The following is a 23826-nucleotide window of genomic DNA, read 5'->3' as shown; positions in this document are numbered from 1 at the left end:
AAACCAATATAACACCTCCACATCCACAAATATACATTTCTGACATTCAAAAACAAAACAAAAACAAATCAGCGACCAATATAGCCACCTTTCTTTGCAAGGACACTCTAAAGCCTGCCATCCATGGATTCTGTCAGTGTTTTGATCTGTTCACCATCAACATTGCGTGCAGCAGCAACCACAGCCTCCCAGACACTGTTCAGAGAGGTGTACTGTTTTCCCTCCTTGTAAATCTCACATTTGATGATGGACCACAGGTTCTCAATGGGGTTCAGATCAGGTGAACAAGGTGGCCATGTCATTAGTTTTTCTTCTTTTAAACCCTTTCTTGCCAGCCACGCTGTGGAGTACTTGGACGCATGTGATGGAGCATTGTCCTGCATGAAAATCATGTTTTTCTTGAAGGATGCAGACTTCTTCCTGTACCACTGCTTGAAGAAGGTGTCTTCCAGAAACTGGCAGTAGGACTGGGAGTTGAGCTTGACTCCATCCTCAACCCGAAAAGGCCCCACAAGCTCATCTTTGATGATACCAGCCCAAACCAGTACTCCACCTCCACCTTGCTGGCGTCTGAGTCGGACTGGAGCTCTCTGCCCATTACCAATCCAGCCACGGGCCCATCCATCTGGCCCATCAAGACTCACTCTCATTTCATCAGTCCATAAAACCTTAGAAAAACCAGTCTTGAGATATTTCTTGGCCCAGTCTTGACGTTTCAGCTTGTGTGTCTTGTTCAGTGGTGGTCGTCTTTCAGCCTTTCTTACCTTGGCCATGTCTCTGAGTATTGCACACCTTGTGCTTTTGGGCACTCCAGTGATGTTGCAGCTCTGAAATATGGCCAAACTGGTGGCAAGTGGCATCTTGGCAGCTGCACGCTTGACTTTTCTCAGTTCATGGGCAGTTATTTTGCACCTTGGTTTTTCCACACGCTTCTAGCGACTCTGTTGACTATTTTGAATGAAACACTTGATTGGTTGATGATCACGCTTCAGAAGCTTTGCAATTTTGAGACTGCTGCATCCCTCTGCAAGATATCTCACTATTTTTGACTTTTCTGAGCCTGTCAAGTCCTTCTTTTGACCCATTTTGCCAAAGGAAAGGAAGTTGCCTTATAATTATGCACACCTGATATAGGGTGTTGATTTCATTAGACCACACCCCTTCTCATTACAGAGATGCACATCACCTAATATGCTTAATTGGTAGTAGGCTTTCGAGCCTACAGCTTGGAGTAAGACAACATGCATGAAGAGGAAGATGTGGACAAAATGCTCATTTGCCTAATAATTCTGCACTCCCTGTATAGGAGTTGAATTATGGATGGCGTGCACAGTTTTTGCTTTCTCGTGTATATCTGATCACAAGCATGTGGCACACACTTTGGCTTCTTAGAGAAGAGAAGAGAAGAGAAGAGAAGAGAAGAGAAGAGAAGAGAAGAGAAGAGAAGAGAAGAGAAGAGAAGAGAAGAGAAGAGAAGAGAAGAGAAGAGAAGAGAAGAGAAGAGAAGAGAAGAGAAGAGAAGAAGAGATCCAAATAAAAACAAATAAGATTTGAAAGTACAGCTAACTTCAATGAAGAGTTTTATCAAAATACTGCTATCCAACGAGGATAATAAAAAGGTTCTTCTTAGAATGTGAGTCATCTATTCCTGCACAAGATGTTATTCCATGTACTCGTGTCCATGTTCCATGTACTAGAAAATAATGCATACCTCAATCTGGGCCAAAAGATCTGATAAGCACTCATGGGGGAAGCCATCATTTGGTCCTCTGTTTTTCACTGTCAAAGCTAATACTCCCATAACAGAGCACTAAGTTGAAATGCCAAGGGGGGCCAGTTTAAGGCCACCACAGTAGAAGCAGCACATAATCTTGTCATAATTGTGGACCAAGCTTTCACAGCTTTTAAGAATCAGATCCAGCAGGGGGAATCATTTACAGACTCGCATTGGCTCAGTTATCTGTATCATTTGTCTGTTCTTCTTATGCTGATGGAGTAATGCATAACCACACACAGTACTTAACCATGAACAGGAAAGGGGTTTTAGGGCCACACCTATAAATCAGCAAAAAATAAATATCTCTTAAACTATTGGAAAGAGAGAAAGGCATAGTTAACAACTCATAAAATGACTCCAGCACAAAGGAAAGGAGCGCCTTCCAACCATTTGTGCTGCCTGCATTTATTCAGTGCAGAGACTGATTTAATGACTTACTTATTTCCACAGTGATTAGCGAGAGCCAGCCACGCTGACTCATAACATTATTCCACACAAGCGCACAAACTTAAACACAGAGGTCACTTTCTGTCAAATCTCAGGCAAGGTATTACATCTCTGTTTGAAATAACACCAACAAGCCTGCATCCATGCAATACTGCAATGTCGTTTTGCAAAAAAGAAAGCTCTTATCTCTAACGCAACACATTTCTCTTACCTTTTCACCACTCCATCTCTGCTCCAGCAAGTGGACTCATCATTCGCCACTTCGCATAGAAGCTCTGGTAACATGCCAAAGAAGGACTTATAGCGATCTAGGGTATTCAAAAAATACCTGGGGAAAAAACCACAAGTATAATTTTTATACAGACGTATATCTTCCTCTTCACAATCAGTACACTTAAAATTGAAAGTTTAAAATTGAGAATTGCACCGTGCAATTGTACCATTAGTGGTCACATTTTTGGGGCAGCTGGTGGTGAGGCACTGTGTTTCCGTACAATGACACTAATAACCAGTGTTGGGTAGTAACGGAACACATGTACCGCCGTTACGTACTTAAAATACAAAATATGAGTAACTGTATTCCGTTACAGTTACCGTTTAAAAAGGTGGCATTCAGAATACAGTTACTTTGCTGAAGTAAAGGGATTACACGGCGGTCTTCTCCTGTTTCATATGTTAGGCTATGCCATCTCTATTTTTGGTAATTCCACGCCGGTGGAAACCCAAACAAAACACGCATTAAGAGGCTCAAATGCCTGTGTCTCAATCTCGCCTCTCATAATGACGTAAAGAAATATTTTTAAAAATTATTTAATATGAAGGCTATAGGCAGAGTGTTACAGGCATAGCCCTAAAGAATGTAGCCTCATGGGCAGTGTAGTCCGTGCTGTAGGGAGAATGGACTGCCATAACCGTTATGTGTCTGTGAGCGCGAGGGAGGGAGAAAAAGTGGAAAAGTACGAGCTGTCAACGAGCAGAAACGGGAGCTGGAAGCATGTAAATATAATAATAACCACTGCAGCCAAGAAGAGTGCCTGACGAGCCCAGTTTTAAGTAACCTATTAAGACTCGACTGTACGCTGTGTTCGTGTTTTCCCCCGAAACAATAAGTTTCGCTGGAGCAGCCTTTCAACGCCTCTCTCTGTCTCTCACTAGCAAAGTTGACCCAGACAACAAAGTAAAGCTAGTTTTCGGCTACGAGCCCGACACAGAACCGACGCATTAGCCAGAGGTCACTTTACTACGGTTCGGAGCCGTGGACCTGTTTTATATACGCGCCGAATAATCTTCTATACGAGATGACTGCAAAAAGTGCAGCCTTACCTAATGTCCACCTACTGTTACTCATTTTATATTAAGATTTAAAAATCTAGTTGGTATTATGGCGAGTAACCTTCAGTAATAGTAATAAATCACACAGCAATAGTACATTCATGTAGTTGTAAAAAAGCATGATAATATATTAAGTAATCCAAAGTATTCAGAATACGTTACTCTCATTGAGTAACGTAACGGAATATGTTACAAAATACATTTTGGGTCATGTATTCTGTAATCTGTAGTGGAATACATTTTAAAAGTAACCTTCCCAACACTGCTAATAACAAGCATGAAAGCATGACCTGCACCCATGTGATGATACTGATGGTGGCAGGAAATGAATGGCTTTGAATGTGACCACTTCACTGCATCAGCACATTTTTCTCAATGATGCTGTGTGGTAATTTCTTAGCTTCCCAGAAATGCTAACAGATGCTATCAATAAAGACACTGTCATCATGAACAAAACAATGGCATGATATTTTGATCGGACACACATTGCCGCCACCCGTGAGAAAGAGGCTTAAAAACACATGGGGTCATATAGGGTAATGTGTTGAGTCCATTGATAAAACCGCTGTTTGTAAGACATGCAATATGCACCCATCTCCCAAAACACAAAGTTAATCACCTGTTAGCAGTATCTGAACAATCTATACTAGCACAATACTGTACCACCTTCCATTTCTAAAAGAAAAAAGTGTGTCTCTTGGGTTCATGCTTACCTAGAGAGGATTTCCAGATTTTGTTTATTTTTCTTGAAATGTTTCGGAGGGAATGAACTGGGAATGATGGGAGTTGGAGTCCCGGTGAGATTGTTGCAAGCAAGGAGGATGCAGGGAGGTGAAATGGGGATTGAGGGAAAGAAAAAAAGGGAAAAAAAGGGTGACATGACAGGAAACACGGGGAAGAGGGAGAAAAGACAGTCATTTGACCCTGGAAGAGAGTGATTAATCATGCACATGCAGACACTGAGTATACCACATATAAATCGAAACCTATTTTTCCCCACACCACATCAAAATTGAGACAGTAAATGGAATGAATTTGTCAAGTCAGTAAACAAATGCATGCAAACATATGCACATGTGCAAAGATTTAAATATATAATAAATATAAATGTTGTTTTACTCTATCATGTTTCATATTTTTCAGCTGTACACGAGTCTCCCTTTACTGCACTTGGTGCTGCCGTGCCTCTGATGTGGTCAGCACTCACATGTGCGCTGGTCAGTGTTGGCAGCAAGCAGTGAGCTGGATTGTGTTGCCATGAATGGTGGTGCTAGTGCCAGGCCAGACCTGTCAGCTAGGCTGGCATCACTGCAGTGATTCATGGTAGACAACACTGCAAGAGGGTGTCTGTGTGTGTGTTTTTGTGAGTGCTGCTATGTAATCGAGGCCGGCTAGTGTGCAGAGTTGGTGGTATGGCTGTCTGGGTAAACAGGAAATTGTTGGTCCGTCAACATTAATCTTACCCACACTTCACCTCACTACCAGCTGCTGTGGGCACAGGATGGTTGCCTCAGACTGGGCCAGGTGGAGGGCATGGACTGTGCAAACCCCTTTCAAAAAAGCTGGACCAGGCACTACATTTACAGTGTGTGGTTGTGAATTGTATCCAACTAGCCATTTGAAGAAAGCAAAAAGTGACAGCTGTGAATAGACACTGGCCAACCCCTTAGGTCGTGTCATATAGGCCTAGTCAATTTTTATTTAAGTGGAGTTTACATTCCATCTAGTAGTGTAGCTAAGTAACAAGAAAAAACATTGACTGTAAAAAATGAAGAGCCAGTAGTAAAGTTTGGAATCTAACTAAAGGATTGAATGTTTGTAGCTTTGCCTTACCTTTTTAAGTGACCTAACTGCCCCTGCAACTCCTCTAATGAAGGATGGGAGGAAGGGGAAGATGGAAAAGGAGAAGATAAGGTCAGTGTCGAGGCTTTGACCTCAGGTCTAGTAGGATGCATGTGTGTGGCTTCCCCTGTAGACAGGTCACACACCTTGTCCACCTGTGGGGAGGACAGATAACAAACACCTGTTAAGAAAGAAATCTTATAAAACTATGGGAGGAACAGCAGTGAGGCTTCGAAACCACCCACTGACACCTATACAACTCTGAGAACTTACTTGCAATTAAGGTAATACCTTTCATCGCACTCATACAATCACCGCTTTAAATGAAGGACAGCTATATTAAAGTGAATGATAACAGAGGGAAGAAAGGTGAAAAGAACTATGGAACAGCCAAGTTCAGAGTAATGGAGAGCATGGGAAAGGAGTGGCCATGAAGTGAGGGATGCGATGAAAGAAACAGTTTGATGAGTGAGTTACTGCCAGGAGGTCTGACAGTAAATGCCGACTATTCCACTACTTCATGGAGGTGAATGCATGTGTGCAGACTTGGAAACATTGGCAAGTATTCCCAGCGGGCTATTAAAGCCAGCGGCAGAGAGGAGGAGACAGCAGGGTCATGAATAAAGGGGCGTGTGCCGCAAAAACGATAGATAAAATCAATGACATCTCATTGGCTTAAAAGCCTCTAGGCAGCGTTATTAAGTGAGCCTCAATTAGCCAGAGAGACCGACTGTAATGGTTGGTGCAAGCTGAACTAAACAATTCCTTACAGTGATCAGTGCGTATATTGCTTTGACTAGAAAGATGAGTCACTCTACCGTGTAAGGACATCCAAAAAGGACTACGTAATATTTAGCCTTACAGTAAGAAACAGCGGAAGAGAGTCAGTGACCACCTCATTCTTGGTAAACAAGGTAATTTGAATTTACAGTAAAGAAGATTTAGACTTTAGAATCTTAGAGAAGCAAATCCATCCTGGCGACATGTGTGTTTAAATTTTTGCTTGGAGGGGTGTGTCCACATGCTGGGAAGAGTTTGGATTAGTTTTGAAGCAGCTGAAATATGTTAACAGTAACAAAATGTGTCTCGCAGTTGCACTAAAAATATTCTTTTCCCTCCACAGTGAGGCAGATGTGTCAGCTCATGTGCTGTTTAAATGAAAGCTTTCACATACCAACCATGCAATAGGCCCATCAGTAGCAGAGGACTCAACAATGACATCCCAATAAGTATCTGATTTTTTTTTTCTTTTTCACTAAAAACCTTCTACTTTATCCATAGTTTATTTCTTTACTGCATTCTCGTGTCAAATCCTCTTTTAAGGCATACGCTGGGCACGCGGAAGGTGGTTTTACTGCATTAACCTTAACTCCCTTTGGACCCATAAAACACGCTCACATGTGGACGGCCTCAACCACACAAGAGAATGGCCGCACATATGCATGCAAACACGACACACACATGCACTACATTGCGGCGGTGAGAAAAGATAGACCATAGCAACTGTTTTGACCATGTAGCCTGTCAGCACTCTGAGCTAAATGCTGTTTGCATGCGCAGCAATGCTTCTGTGGACAGTCATTGTTCATCTCGTGTGCACACGCTCACAGTGTGTTTAGAAATGTATTAGAACACAGATTTGAACATTTCAAAATAAAGCCTGACAAATGAGATTATTTGATTGCTCTGACCAAAAACACAGTTAATTCTAGGAATTACTACTGTTATAAATGTCACGACAGTTACTTGGCCAATGCAACAGCTCCTGCTGAATTAAACAATGTGCCTCTTTCTCATTTAGCAAAATAAATACAGAAATGAATAAAGGAATAATAATCTATAAATCCAATTCCAGAGATTCATTACAACATAAAATCTTATGACATCATGTCCAGACTGTAGAGTTTGGGAGGTCTACTGCACTGTGCATATGGAAGTGTGTGTGTGTCTGTGTGCGAAACTGGGGAAGCTGGCAAGCCTTTGCAACAGCCATGTAAGCAAATGGTGGAGCAGAATAGTCTGTAAAAAAGTTACAGGTTTTGCTTAAGAAAATAATGTAGTTATGATGCATTAGTTGGATGTTTAATGCTCATTTTTATTATTTGAATTTTTTGTTAGGTTAATGTAACCTTGTTATGACTGGCTAGGAAGAAAACTATTCTGGGTAAAAATAATAATAATACAGGGGAAAAAACCACTACATACCATGAAGGAGTCGCCATAACAGAAATAATAAGCACAAAGTGAGTGATAAAAAAGAGACAAAAGGGGCCTTTCTGACTGCTCAGGACCTCAGAAAATACACTGCATATATATATATATATATATATATATATATATATATATATATATATATATATATATATATATATATATATATATATATATAAATGAGCTGAAACTTATTAACAGGACATTTTTTTATTAATACTTCTATTAGGAAACTCTCTCAAAAGTTTTTTTCTTTAATCGCATGAGACCAAATGTGCTAAATAAAGTTCAGTGTGTGACAAATGAGGGCAGTGCTACAGGTTATCACAACTCTGCAGTGGTGAGAAATTAAGATAGGGTGTAATCCTGTCATTGTGAACTTTTCAAAGTGCCATTTCTCATCTGCGTTTCTCAACATTGCGCTATTCTTTCAGACAAAAATGTAAACATCTGAGTAAAATATGAACATCAAGAGGGGGTCACTCTCAGTTTTGTTTGCATTACCCCATTTTTTTTGCATTACCAAACCACAGAGAAGAGGTTCAAATGTTATACTTTTTGAAGAGGTCCAAAAGAAAGACCTACATTTCAAAACAATAACACTAACACAAATCATTTTTATGCCTAACTAAACATACAGTGTAAACTGAACACAAAGTGACTGTCAGGAAAAATAAACAGGATCCTCTTAAGGATACTCTTGAGAAATACAGACATGCTCTTATAGATTGGCTCTGATAACCACATAATCCTGAAAGCCAATCAGATGACAGGCTGAATAATGACATGAGCTAAAACACGGCCATAAATCAATTATCTCATGACCTGATGATGGCGTGAGAATGGAAATCCCATTTGGGCCCAGCGTGAGTTTTTGGTTTTGAGTGTGTATGTGTGTGTGACCACCTGCTTGCCCTTGTTATACCTTCACAATTTCAGCTATTTTACAGAGCATTCCTTATATGATTGCCTGAGGACAGAGACTGATGGAGGGGGCAGATTGATGGGATGGATCTTCTCCACGTGGAAGACTTTAGGGAAATACAAGGCATGTATTCTATGTGCATTTGAGCTACCCAGTGAAATTTGATTTCTACTGCTGCAGGGAGGGTGGATTAGTGTTTTTACAACTACACTGCATGTGTACAGTATGTTTTACAGGTGTGGATTTACAGTTTTGCATATCAACACAGTTGCACATAACCCCTTTCCAAAGTGGATAAATTTATTTTATTTTTTTTTAAATCTCACAAAGGTCTAAGATATGATCTATTTTCATGTTTTCTATGTTGTTCCAACTTTATGAAGAACTGTGCATTACTTAAATATCTTCCTAAAGTAAGAGAGTGAAAAACAGAGAACAGCAAGATAATCGCTTCCAAGCTAGCCAAGCCCATTGCCATCACTTCTCTAGGGGAGTATTAGCTTACAGATAGCAGTGGTGGTCTTTCCTCCCAGTTTATTTATCAAGGGATTATCCAGTAAAGCCTGGAGAACTTTCTCAGCCCCCCTGACCCCAAGCACAACACATTGTGAGATGAGCATTAGCTTGTCTGTTCAGTGAAGACCCTCTTCTTCCGATGGGGTATGTGCTAAATGTGCATATAAACAATCACATGTCATTGCCTAATGCTACCAACTGTTTCTCTAGGAATCATACCATATTTGTAAGCGGCGCCAAAGTCATCGTCAGTTAAATGCCCTTTCTAGGTGAGCTCAGAACTTCATATAAAATATTTCCTTTTCATGGCTCTGATGGTAGATGAGAGAATTGAAAAAAATAAAAATAAAGAAATTTTAAAAAAGGAGCCAAGATTGGATTATATCATCAGTTCCTGACCTAAGATCAAACAATGTCCACTTTTGAACCATCTGACAGAATTATAAACTATCATGTACACTAATCTCCATTATGCACACTCTTGGCCTCTACTGGAATACTTTGACATCACAGTTCTGATTAATCCTTGTTTATCTTACACTGGGCCTTAGTGCAGCCTTTTGTTCATCAACTATCCGAAACTAAGCTATTTCAGCAATTCTCCCTGAAAGCCAAATTTCTTGTGAGTGCCTGTCTTTTGATTGGGAATTTGGAAGTTTGTATTCGTAATCAAAGCATCCTGTGTGAGATCAAGAATATTCCCTCTGTTTTATAATACTTATATAAAAGTAATGAACTGCCTGATCCTAAGCATTTAGTGCAGCCTGAAGCCTGACTTTTTGAGGTATAGAAGTTTTCAATACTGAAATATTAGCTACCTTTGACGTGTTTATCCAACATTGTAACAGAATATATATGAAAACAAATAAGGAAACTTCCACTTCAGTGATTATAGCAAGGAACTTAAACTTCAAATTTCTTTCGTTTTTGGTGATATCATTAAAAACTGCTCATAGGATCAAACCATCATCCAATCCTTTCATTGAAGTTTAGAAATGGCACACCAACGTGTAGTAGGAGAAGAGACATTGCCTTTGGAACAAGAATTTAATTTAATTTCATATGAATGTTTCAATGAGCATTATGTAACAAGCTACCAGGCTGGAAAAAGCACTTGCAAGATCAAAAGTAAAGAAGTTGTTAAATTAATTGACTTGATTCACTGTGGTTTCAGACTAAAGGAAAACAAAAAAGAAAATACTCACAGTAGTACAGTCCTATCATAACAGTGGGAAAGCAACCAGCCACTGGTTAAAATATTGGTAACATGGCTGTATATTATATTTATTATGTTTTCCCCAAAGAGACCGCAAAGAATTTGTGCCGTTGAGCAGCATGGTAACTATGTAGAAGAAAAAAAAAACTGCACCGCTAATTGCTACACACATGAAAACAGAAAAGGAAGGCTCATTATGTGCGCACAAGTGTTTACATTTCTTTTTTTGCTGATTAAACGTTAATGTAAAAACAGAAGAAATACATAGACTCTAAGGTATCTTTTGTTCTCCCCCGAAATGACTTGGTGAGGAACAACACTGGGCACAATGTGTGAAAGTCTGTAATAACAATATAACATTATCCAAAAATAACACATAAACATGTATGTATAATACGGACTTTGTCTTTATTTTGCCAGACTAGCGGTACTGTGGCAGAGGCCTCGTGGTTAATGAAGCAGGGTTGCAACTGGATACTTGCCAGTTCAAACCCTGACCCCTCTGGGAACATGTGGGTGGGTTAGGGGAATAAGAAAGCCTCTCTCTTCCCTCAGCAGCACTGCCAGGCTGTGTTATATGGTTAACCACACACTGACACAGATCTAGGCTATAAGGTGTTACTGTGACATCAGACAGTCTATACAGATTGATAAATATTGCATTATTATTATTATTATTGTTATTATTATTATTACAAGAGCCCAGGTTCAGTCCAGGAAAGAGATACAATTCCCTTTTGGGTTGTGTGGAGCTACCCCCTACCCCTGTTGTGACCCCTTGTTAATAAAAGCTTTCTATTCTTGTTGTTGTTAATAATAACAGCAGCATAGCTGGGTCAAGGCATGTATGTCAAAAGCTGATTATCCACAATGATTATCTATGGTTTCTTTTGTGGATGAAGGAGATTGCTTTGTAAATAATGTGTTGTTTCCATAAACTGGAATGTACAAATTATATACATCTGCATACCTCAAGATGAGCTCTTTGCTGGTCAGGGTTAAATATTGTGATTAGATCTGCTTATGATGGTAAGCTACCAAGTTTTGAATGATAAACAGAAAGCAGCATTTATAGTTTGTTTACAACATATTTAAGCTGAATTTAAGTTTAAATATTATTTATTAGCACCATTTCTTTTATTTTTAAATTGGTTTTAATTTTAGTGGGTTTTCTTTTCCATATTAATTGTGTGAGCTTAATAAAGCACCTCTATGTAAAAACATTGTGTAAAAGCTGACCATGAAACATTAAGCCACGTATACACAGGAAGTGATTTGAAGCTTGCTTGCAGACATCCCAGGCTCTGGTTACTGTTGTGACCTTATAATATATTTATTACCTGGTCATATATCAATAAACGGTGTTCTGCACTTTCATTGGCAGTACCTTCAGTTTCTAACCTTGAAGTTAAAGAGAGTTTTTTCCACTCCCGCATATCTTTCTGTGGTCTCTCACAGCAAATTGTTTCCAGTGTGTAACTGGCTTTATGCCGCTATAGGTGTAGGCTGCTGGAGGACTTCCCATGATGCACTGAGTATTTGTCCTCCGCTCACCTCTTTTCAATCCCCACATCTTTATATGGCACGTCATTAACTTTTTAACCGACCATTCGCCGCAGATAGCCACACCTCCCTGAGTCTGGGTTTGTCAGCGGTCTCTTCCTGTTAAAAGGAGATCTTCTTTTCCACCATTGCCAAGTGCTGCTCATAGTGAATGCTCTGTTTGGTTGACTTTTCTGGCATCTTTAGCAGTTTGTGATGTTTTTTTTTCAGTATACAAATAAAACTGAATTTAACTGAAGTGAGTATGATTATGTGTAGTAGCTAAAAACAAAATGTTGAACAACCTACTTTTCTTTCTATAGCAATCCTCCCACTCATACAGGAAGATCTCCGACAACCCTGACTAAAAGAGTGTAGACAATTTACACTGTTACACGTCTCCCCTGTGTGCCCTTTGCCTCTCTAACAGTTCTTCATTGCAGTCTTTGTGGGGCTCCATTCATTTTGTCTAAATCATTTTGTCTATTCTTTCTCAGTCTCTGTTGAGCTGTCCTCCCCTCTCTCCTTTTTCCGTTGTCCAAACGATGTCAGTGCTAATTAAAGAGAGTTGCAGTCACTCGTATATCACAGGAAAAAGTCCTTCAGATTGCAGTCTGTAAGGAGCACACTGAGTTCCTCTCTCCACACTGAGGCTTGTTTACCCTGATTAAATCACTCGCAGATGATCTAAAAATGAGAGCCTCTTGTTTTTTTGTTTTTTTTTTTTTTTCTTGTGAATATGGGTGTTACTGTGGAGTTTGTTGACAACGTTTATGCAAAACTGTAAATACATTTCTGAGAATTACAGATACCGAATGTGCCAAGACGTCTCAGTGGATTCAAGTAGTGTTATATATAGAGAAAAAGAAAAGAAAGCAAGAGAAAGAGACTGGGAAAGTCAAGTGAGTTCATCTTGTCTGTCTCTACAATATATTGTGGAACATACGGCCACAGGGAGAGAAAATAAGCATCTAAAGAGAAACTGGGAGCCCATGTGTTCATGAAGGCTTCTAATGGGCCAGCGTTTACCATGAAAATCATAACACAGATGCAGCAGGCACTTGTGTTAACATTGCAGCAGCTGCTGCCTGATATTATTATGGTAGCTAGTTCAAAATACAGGATTCAGGAAGCACTATAAATAAGAATCACTGAAGTGTGATTTTTGTGCATTCAGCGTCAGAAAATGTGTTTATGTTTATTTAATTAGGAGAGACGTCTAACTTTTGGCTTAAGCCATGAGAAGGTATCAGGAATTTGTGTGTTGTAAAGAACAAAAAGTCTCATCAGGAATCCGACTTTTTTTGGATCAATATGAGAGGTAATATGACTTGATGAGGTATTCTGATTTACTATGTAATAGACAAAAAAAATAAATAAATAAACAAACATGATTTTATTACATTGGATGGCACTATTGAAGTTTATTACACAAATCTGGACTTTGATTGGAGAAGCTTACAGACTATGATCAATATACCAAAGTGCTGGAAACATTCTTTCATTTATTATACTGATAAAGTTTCTTTTTGTTGCCTGTTTTCTGTCTGTACAAACAATCCATCCAGTAGCCGACCACGAGCTCTGAAGAAAAACCACACACTAGATTCCACTAGATTGATCCAAGATGGTGTGCCTTCTGAAACAATATGATTCTGTCAATCCATCACTCCAAAGTAAAGATTACTAGAGAAAGATATTAAACTGAGTGCAACTGCTTTGTGTTCAGAGGCAAAGGCATTCCACTCTCAATCACATTTATGGCTGTTATAACAACATTTATTTATTCATTTGTTTGTTTTTATATTTCTTGTTTGTTTGTATATTTGTTGTGGTGTGGCTGCACATGATCAGCATACAGTATTACAGTGAGAGAAGTTGAGAGTGGCAGAAATGTGTGAGGGCGACTGAGGATAAGATGGGCTGCATCAACCATCATTAGCTAATGGACTGCTGACTAAGTCAGTCACTCCGCCTGATGTTTAGAGGCGTGCCAAAGGCACACGCAATTTAGAAAGATGGTTTAAGCATATAGATTTGCCATCTGCATTATTTGGCAGCAAACATTAAGCTAACAGTCTGAAATATCAGATACAGAAAGTATATATAAAAGCCTGAGCATGTGTGTCATATAAGATGATTAAAAAAAAGACCTTCTGAACTGTTTTCATCAGCATATCTGAAACAAATGATGAAAATGGTCTGAAAGTACATATTTTACATATAAAGTAAACATATTTTTTGGCATCACCTCCTTTTTAATCACCTTTCTAATTGTTTGGGAACTAAAGATTTCAGTTCCTTCGTGTATTACTATTAAAAAGGGTTTGATCTTTGTACTCTCTTGGTCACAGAACCATGTGCTGTTGCAACATGTGCAGAATGTAGTTTGCTACTGTCCTGCTAAAATAAGTAAGACATCTGAACGACAGCACATGGTGCTCCTAAACCTGTTTACATTTTTTCAGCAAGTGGAACTTTCACAGATGTGTGGGTTACCCATGCCACGTGCACTATAAAGTACCTAAGACGCTGTCTTTTGAACCACACACTGATACAGAACAATGTCTTTAGACCAGATATTCCATTTAACTTTTAAGAACAACAGTTCTCCACTTTGCCTAACTCCAAATTAAATGAGCACAAACCCAGATAAGATGGTGGATTTTGTGGATCTTCTTTATATCTGACTTTATCTTTGCATAATAGTTTTAAATTGCATTTGTGGATGCAGCAACACAATAAATTTACTGACCTTTTTCACATGTATTCCTAAACCAGTGAAGCCACATCCACCCCAGAACTGTGTCTATTTTTAATGCAGCACTGCCTGAAGATTTATCTCGATTCTCTATTTTAACAATACTATAATAAAACTATCATATAAAACATTTTTAAAGCTAACTAAAAAGACATAAAGATTATTTTTAAATAGCTTAACTATTTGATGAGACAACCTTTTACAGCTGGGTGAATCCCTCTTCATCTTTACTTCTAAAACACTCAGCCTCTTTGGTTTGATCATTTGTGTTACTACTTGTTGACAATTAACCTAAGTAGTTGTAGGATGGATCCATGTGTGTTTTAGTTGCAATCAAATTTGTAATTAGCATACTTTTTAATTTAAAAAACAGTCCAATTTCTCAGTTGCAGCATTCAGTTCTTAGTCTTTGTTCTATTTACAATGAAATATAGGCTTCAAATCATTTGCAACTCGATAAATTCAGTTTTATTTATATTCTGCCTACTATCCCAACTTTTGAAAGTGAGGTTGTATTTTCAAACCAATGATAATCCTTAATTTTATTGTTGCCAAGTGTAAAAGAAAAAGTGCTTGCTATGTAAACTTCTGCAGTCTACTGAGGTGCCGCGATGGTAAATGGAAAGCTTCCAATCAACCCACGAGCCCTTGTTTCCATTATCTAAAGGCCCAGTCTGCTATTATCATTCCTCCGTAAGACCGTAATGAGAAGGTGTGGTAAAACCAACAAGCGGATAAGGTAGACCTGCATATAAACTGTTCTAATATGGACCACTGTTGCTATTTTCTCATATACATACCATAAAGAGCTTAGTAAGCAACTGAGTCACTGAATGAATGTGTGAGAAAAAAAACATGCTTTTATGTGTTAAGAGTTATCCTAGTCTGGCCATCATAACCACACATGAAGATATAAGGTTTCCCTGTAGGTCAAATGAGCCATATCATTTTTGTAATGATCTCAACAAATGGCCTCAGAAGCACAGCTGAATCTGGAGAAACTTTAAGATGAATTAAACACAGCTGTATTCTGAGAAAGCCTCACTGAACATTGGTGCTGCTCTTTGCATCAATAAGAGTAACTGTTTTACTGCATATTTGTTCATATTTTCCCTAATGGTGTCTACTTCTCATAATCCAACTCTAGGATCTACCAAAATCTATAATCACTTCCCTTCAACCCACCCACAGTTAGGCTCTATATCAATAAAAGCAGGAATGTGTTAGACCTAGGTTGCTAGGTTGGGCTAAAAATGTCATCCTTGGGCAATCCTCTGTGTATGCGTTTGTGTGAGTTTGTATGTACAATGTGTTGTATGGCAACGTATATTGGAGACCATGTAGTCTGCAGCTAACAGAGTAAATGAAAGCGCAACCACAAATGGCTTGGGACAGCATCCCAGAATTAAACCGCACAGTCAGAATAATTCCTTTAATAACAACTCCATATAATACTCTGACTGGGCAAAAAAGAAGCAGAGTTCGTTTTTTTCAACTCGACTTTAGTTAAGCACATTTTTGCACTTGTACCACAGTTTAACATTTTTTAGTGGGTTCGATGGGTATTTCGTAGAACTCGTAGGCCTTTTAGTGTGCGGGTGCGTGTGTGATGATTTTTTACACATGGGTGCTCATGTTTATGCTCCAACCTTGGTGAGTGTTTACTCAAACATATGAAAGCCACTAGTATCCAGATCCTTTTTTTGTCAGCTTACTAGGTGTAGATTGTATGGCCTAGCTGGAACTCTTTCAATTCTGTACCACTTGTCCTCATGCTGCTGAGTCCCCTGCTCTGGGCTTGCCTGCCACCCTATGAATACCAAGCAGGCACACGTACGCGCACATGAAATACAAGCTTGGTCTCTCTCCCCGCATATTTTTATTAGGTCAGTCTTTAAGCCTGGCACCTAACTCTCCTCTGTTACACACAAACAGAGAAAGTTATAAGCATCTGTGCAGGTTATAACTGTCTATGCATTAATATGGATCCATTTATGTTTTGTAGTATTCCTCCACAACTAAAGAGCCACACTGCTGGTTTCACATGTTGAAGCACATAAGTTACTTACTTAATATGCTGCTGGCCATTTGTCACCAGAATTGCTACAAGTATGAAATATGTTTTTCTTACCTTCTAGATAAATATTATTTGAAGTTTAGGCAAAGAAAAATTATTTACACAGATGTTGCTAGGCAATTACAATCTGGTGCTTTGAACTTGTGATAATAATGGCCTGATTCAAAAGCTATTTTGTCTGAAACCAATAATCAAAGAAGACTACTCAATATGTATTATAACCTCTGTACTACTTGCTAAGTTGCCTAACTAGGTACAGCTTAACTGTAATGCTTGCTGTCATAAAAGAACAGGTTTAGCTTCAGGTTTCTCTGGCAGCAGTTTATAAAACTCTGTATATGCTGTTGACAATATTAACTTGTGCACACATATTGCTTAAACCATATGGTAGCATTTATAGCATGCAAGTGCACTCACTTGCATACGCTTTATCCACTTTTTGTCTCAGGTTCACCATAGTCAATGAGCAATATTTCCACAGTCAGAATGTAAACAATGGAGATTTTTAGCTGCCTTACCATTTTGAAAAATTATTCCTCTAGCCTCAGTTAACTTGGTGGGGGCTAAAGTTCTTTTCAGTATAAACATTATTTTTCTCTGAAAAGTTTCAACGTAGCAGAAACATTAATGTAGTGTGTAGGGTTCTTTGTTGCACTGCTGGAAAAAAATAAGTCATAACTGACAAGCAAGCTGCAAAAGCTTTCCAATCAATATATTAAACTTTGCCAAGGTACATGTATAAAACAAAGATATTAAACAAACAAACAAAAAGAAGAAAAGTTTTGGAGGCCTTTTCTTGTGCATTAAAACCTATGATCGATGTTTCACCAGTGTGTACTCACCGTGGCAGTAATGAGTGGACCATGAAGCTCTGTATAAAGCAAGGCGTCATTAACGTGCCCTCTGACGCCCAGCATGGCCAGTTCCAAACTGTGCTGCTCGGCCATGGCATGGGTAAGTTTCTCCACCAACCTAGTGTATCTCCTCCAAGGCTGATCCAATTCTGACACGCAAGCCAAGCAGCCTCGCATTACATTCAGACAGTAGCCCCCACAGGGCTTGATCAACGTCAGACCTCTGCAGTGGGAGCAGTACATCATCTTCACCAGGGACTTTACGCACTCCTTGCTCAGTCTGGCATATTCGGTTGCGTTCATGACCTCCAGACCTTCTTCCAGGGCCAGACCGAGTTGCCGCCCAACCCCCAAAGCCCCAGCCAGCTTCTGGGCCATGACGACAGCGTGATTACCAAACGGGTTGATATCTGGCCGGATCATACGGAGACAGTCACCCATTTTACTGCCCACCATTATGCTGCCTTCAACGCCTGGATTTATAAGGCGCGTGTATGCAAGTGGGAAGAGGTTGTTAAAAAAATGGTGGACTTCTCCCTCCACAGAGACATTACCTCCACGGAGGTAGAGGGAGAGGGAGGAAAAAAGCTGATTTACATGGGGTAGTGCTTGCTGGGACAGAGATGGGAAGCTTCCCTCCAACAGCGAACTCAGGTGGCCTTGAGAGAAGGATAATAGGGACTGGAACATGTCTGAAAGAAGAGAGACACAGAAATAAGACAGAGGGAAAGTAAATAACATTTCATTACTATCATCAATAAATCTTAAATTACATGATCTACAAGCTCACCAGGAATTGCATAAGGCATTTCAACTGCAAACACATATCAAAACCCTGGAAACTAAACAGTTAGGCTTGGTTTATGTTTATCAAGTTGAGGTGAGAATTGCAGTTGGATAAAGTTATGGAAAATATTCGCAAAGTATGCATGTCTTAGAAAAGATGCCTCTGCTTTTCTACAGAGAGAGAAATAAAGATTTAATAATATGCTGACCATTGTAATCTGCTACGTTATTAAGTACATACTTACAGTTTTTTACAGACGCTAGGACACATTTCTCAATACTTAGGTCACGTTTGCAAAACTCCTCACACAGTGAGCACAACAGAAGTCTATGTGGGCTAAACTGAGGACCAGTTATCATTGTTTTGGCACAAAATGCATTCAATGACTACATCTCTCAAATTTCATGAATTATCTCCTCACTCAGACACAACAACTGCCAAAAATCTTTGTACGTACAGGACATTTTGCATGTGCTTACATACTGTTTTCAAAACTGTTAAACTTATGGCCAAAACAATAACATAATGCAAAACTTAAAAAGACAGCAAAATCCAACAGCAATATTTTATTGAAACATATTTTAAATCTAAAAATGCAGTTTAACCAGCCACAGCTTATTCTCATTGTAGATGAACATCTACACAGGTGTTACTCCTTCAATTTTTCAACTCCTTCAATTCTGGCAGCCAGAAGATTCTTTCCTAGGTGTATTGCTCTAGATGACATAAGATGTGATGTGGATGAGAACCTGTGGCCAAATAGGGAAGACCGAGTAGATTAGCATTACTATTGTATGTGTATCAGTGGATGGTGTGTATACAAATTCTTGTATTTTGGGATTACTTAGTGCAAAAAAATAAAAATACATAAACAAATATTAACGAATTCTGCATGATGTCTGATTCATTCCAGTAACATATATTGAAATTATAAACAGAGATGGGTCCTTGTTTTACACAAGGAAACACTGTGTAATGCTACATGTTGTTAGTGTTTTTTAGGTCATTGTTTTGTGGGTGACAAAGTGTGTTTGTCGGCTGTCAACCTTTGCTAGTGTTCTGGAAGAATGAGTTTATTTGAGACCTGAATGAAGTGTTTTGGTAGTTGTAGTGCATTTTGAATGTGAAATGAACTGCTTTGCCAAGCTGACGGTCAGTTAGGAGGATTGTGTGAAGAGTTTTGCAAAAGTGACCTAAGTATTGAGAAATGTGTCCTAGCGTCTGTAAAAAACTGTAATACAAATTAGCAGGTCTACGGCTGAGCTGCAACCAAATTAATTTTCTTTCTTTTCATTTTACTAAAATGTTGAACTTTTTCTCTGCTAATTGATATGATTTCCCATTGAATGCAACTTTAAAAAATGTTAACATTAATTATTTCATATTGCAATCTGAAATCTGAAGGTTATTCAACCTATTTCACCTACATGACTCAAAACTCTACACTGCGCCCATGATCTTACTTCCACCATCTTTCCATATATTTTTTTTTCCATTTAAGTGTGTGGGTTCCTGTGGGTTTCTGTCTGTATGTCGCGGACTCAACCCTCCTCTCTTGGTGTGTGATGTCACCTTGAAAGCATGACCAAACATGAAGGCACAGTAGCAACTGTACAGACACTGAGAAAAGAGAAAGAGGGGGCCGACGCACATATTCTCACTCCAACAACCATGCACACACGTGTATGTAGGTACAAACACATATACATGTACAGTAGTCACTGAAAAGAACATTAGTCTCCAGTACCTGTTCAGTACTGTATGTGGGACCGAAAACAGACGAATAACAGATGAAGAATTAATGAGGCATTTTGGACTTTTAATTTTATTTATTTATTTATTGATAAACATCCGGAATAATGTTAATAAACTGGAATAAACTTAACAAGGATGTTGATTCATCAGACTTCATTCACCAAAGCAAATCTATGTGTGTGTGTGTGTGTGTGTGTGTGTGTGCGTGTGTGTATGTGTGGGTGTGTGTCCAGCCCCTCCCATCTCACAGACAGAAGGATAACAACAGCCATGTCCTCCTCAACAGCTGCACTAATATGACCGCCGTCTGTGACACACTGGGACTCCCCACAAGCCAGTAAAAAGCACAACTCATTTGTAACACACCCGATAACAACATCACTGTGATCGGGGCTGCTCCCGCTAACATTTAACGTTGCTGCCTATAAAATTGGCCTAGAAAACAAAAGAATGTGTGATTGAACTAAGGGCGAGAGACATGGGGAAAAAAATCCTCTGTTAGGTAATATGACTGGAAAGCTAAAGGGTGACAAGTTATAGCCGGATTGCTTGCTGAAAGCTGTCAGAAAAGCCTTCAAAGAGGTCCTGCTAAAAAGAGATGTAGAAGAGAAGAAAAATAGGAAGCCAAGAGAGGGAGTGGGCAAAGAAAAAAATCGCAAGACTGCCAAAGAAGTTGTAAAGACAGCGTTTTAGTGCCATTTCACTGTCTTCTAAGCCTCCGGTCCTGGTCTACAAAGTTGTTATCAATGTGAGGTCTGCCTGCTTGCCTGCCAGTCAAGGCCGCAATGCTTAATGGCCGCAGGACATTTATACCACAAGATGCAACCACGGGTTTAGATTACACGGCATTACATAGTGTTATTATAACATTATCATGCTCCGAAATACCGTGGTTTAATCTTTCTCTCTGTGAGACAGAGCGTCTTTTCTACATAAGAAAACAGAAGTTTTCTCAAGACAAGAGGTGAACAAAAAATGTCTTCTAGCTCTCAGCAGCCCCATAAGTGGATGCAAATCATTCAGTGGGTTTATGACAGGATCACTGAATCCTTAAGGCATTCCATACTTGTTAAAAGAGCTTTTCATATTTGCCAAGAGAGTGACACGGAGAAAGAACACGAAAGAAGAAAAAGGGAAGAGAGTGGGAAACTGCCAGGAAAAATGGAATAAAGAAACGACTGAACTTTTAAACAAGGAAAAACAACTACCGTACAACCCGACTCCACCTTATGAACATGCTCTGACATCTGGATTCATTTGGCCCCTGGGCTCATTGGACTTCCCTGTCTCTCTGCGGCTCTTACTTCAAACGTGTCCATGTCCGAATATATAGAATTGGAACAAAAACCCACCTTTCTTCCTTTCCACACTCCCCGTGACAAACAATAAGTGATAAGTTATGACTGCTATGTTATGTTATGATTCTACTCAAACCTCTCTGGGTGACAGCTTGCAGTGAGGTGCGGTTTAAATTATTCAAACATTCCAGCAGTTCAGATTTTAAGCAAAGCTACGAGGCAGGGAACACAGTGTTTTACCTCATTCTTATCCTTCTGGGGGCAGAGGTTATAGTTATAACCTATCATTGCCTTTTGCTCGATTAACTTGGTAGAACAACCCACACATATATTCATGCAGCCACAAAAATCTGGAGGCGAGTCATATAAACATAAGCTCCCAGGGAGTATTGTAGATTCACAATACATAATTGAAGGTACAATTTATAAGTTATACCTAGAATGCAACTTCAGTATAAGCTGTAATTTAACCTTCAAACGTTACTGTTCACCTACTCATTACTAAGATGCAAATCTTCCATCTTGTCACTCAGCATATACCAGATAAGAGAAGGGCTGCAGACTTGTATAAAGGAAGTTTATATAACAGAAGCCACAAAAGACCTAATGCACTAACAGCAAGAACCATGAAGGAACCTGCCTCCATAGAAAGGTACAGTGATGACCAGGCACAGTCTGGTTTAGGCATAAGCTGCCTTATACCATACTCCACAAGCATTTGATTTTTCATATACAGTGTGAACTGGATCCCATGACTCATTTTTAAATTTTTATTCATCTGTGATTTTCGAAAAAGTTGTCTCCTATGGTTAGACAGATCTAGATTCTCATTCTGTGATAAGTCAAGCATGACTGTTGTGGGCTTCTCTGCATTTTCCAGTTCTGGGAAATATACTAAGAACAAAAAACAGGCCACTTTTTAAGCCACAACTAGCATTGCGTGGAACTCAGTGGGGTTTGATTGTTCTGTCTAACCACTGTACCTAATTCTGGATTTGACCACACTCAGTTCAGACACACACTCGTGGGTGGCTATCATTACTATGTCACAGCCTCCCATCTGTGATCCTGTTGGGAAATGAAGCCTTACTGGATTATTTTGGAGGATATTTTTTTACGAGGCAATTATCTTTAATTTGCTAGGAAGTCCTAAAACACTGAAATTCAAAACACATAATTGTCACGCTAACTCTATGGAAACAAATGAACAGACCTTGTTTGTCTGTGGCCGTGTGGTGCAATCTGACATCTTCTCCGTTTGGAATAAACAATGTATTAAATGTGTAAAATAGCAGCCAGCGGCAATGAGGAAGACGCCTTTGCCCTACAGTGGCTTAAACTGAGAATGTATTTATGACTCTATAATAAGGTATTGCACCACATCCAAATGCTATGCCAAGGTCATTCTCTAAAATACTGGATTTAAGTCATAGGAGGTTATTTCCACTTTACATTCTGCACGCCAACCCTTTGTTTAACTGTCTCAATTAAAGCTAAAGTGTCACCATGAAACTGCCACAATCACCAAGTCAAAAATAAGCACAGCACTATGGTTTTGTCACAACTTGCTTTTGCTACACAGTTGTTACTGTATGGATGGATTCCTCAGTCTAAATCACAATGCACGCATGCACAAGATGTGCATATGTTAATTATTAAAGGTTAATTATTCTGTCTGACCAGTAGATTGACTGCTGTTGCATTATAGAGGCTATTGTTAATTATTTAAAGACTCTGTGAGCAGTCTTTGAAAATTCCAGACTTTCTTTCATCCATTGGTTTATAGATTATAGACAATGGGTTGCTGGTGGACATTCCAGGATACATCTGAATACCTTGGGTGACTCTCTAATAAATAACTGTTCGAGCAACTATCTGTTGCTCGTTAAGGTAGCATTTCAAATGTTTGCCTTCTGTTTGAAATAGTTTAATTCATAAGTGCTCACTTCACTAACAGTTCTTTTGCCTGTTCACTTCACATCACTGAAACTCAGGTTGCTGCACCGCTGATAGTATCCTCTTGAAAATTATGAATTCGTAAAATAACAGGCAAAATTCCACCAAATCTGCTACACAAATACTACGTCCAGTTCAGTTATAAACAGGAGAGAAACAGAATAAAAGGAAACATATTAAGTTCAAGGTTTAACCCAACTCCCAACCTAAAAGCTGGGATAGATTCCAGCCCCCGGGTGTGCCTAAATTGGGCAAGTGGACAAAACAATGGATGGATGGAATTATATATGTTTGCATTAGGTAAAAATACTCCAAAAAATGTATTTTGTCCCCTGAGGGTATATCTAATAATGGAAGTGGCATGCTTGTAGAGGTGTTGCATTGCAATCTAACTTTGTTCTGTTATCCTGGCAAATTGAGTTTCTGCCAGAGGTTTCTTCCTCCTAAAATGGAGTTTTTCCATTGTCACCAAGTGCTTTGATTGTTGGGTTTGCTTTGTATTATTATAGTGTCTGTACCTTATATAAAGC

The 23826-nt window shown here is 39.2% G+C and overlaps 1 protein-coding gene across 2 annotated transcripts in view; it reads right to left on the bottom strand.

Annotated features, from left to right (window-relative positions):
* gpc5c (glypican 5c) overlaps positions 1-23826 on the bottom strand; it is a 108359-nt gene that overhangs the window by 63650 nt on the left and 20883 nt on the right. The window contains exons 3-6 of one of the 2 annotated variants that reach the window (XM_026148956.1): positions 17489-18192; positions 5390-5553; positions 4270-4326; positions 2436-2552 (exon numbers count right to left, since the gene is read on the bottom strand). In XM_026148956.1, coding sequence (XP_026004741.1) covers positions 2436-2552; positions 4270-4326; positions 5390-5553; positions 17489-18192 — 1042 coding nt within the window. The remainder of the gene's footprint in view (positions 1-2435; positions 2553-4269; positions 4327-5389; positions 5554-17488; positions 18193-23826) is intronic. The other variant, XM_026148957.1, reaches the window with a different exon arrangement.

Source organism: Astatotilapia calliptera, chromosome 18 (genome assembly GCF_900246225.1).
Source record: "Astatotilapia calliptera chromosome 18, fAstCal1.2, whole genome shotgun sequence".
NCBI classification, from domain to species: domain Eukaryota; kingdom Metazoa; phylum Chordata; class Actinopteri; order Cichliformes; family Cichlidae; genus Astatotilapia; species Astatotilapia calliptera.
The sequence above is the reverse complement of the archived record's forward strand: the minus strand, read 5'-3'. Positions and strand labels throughout refer to the sequence as shown.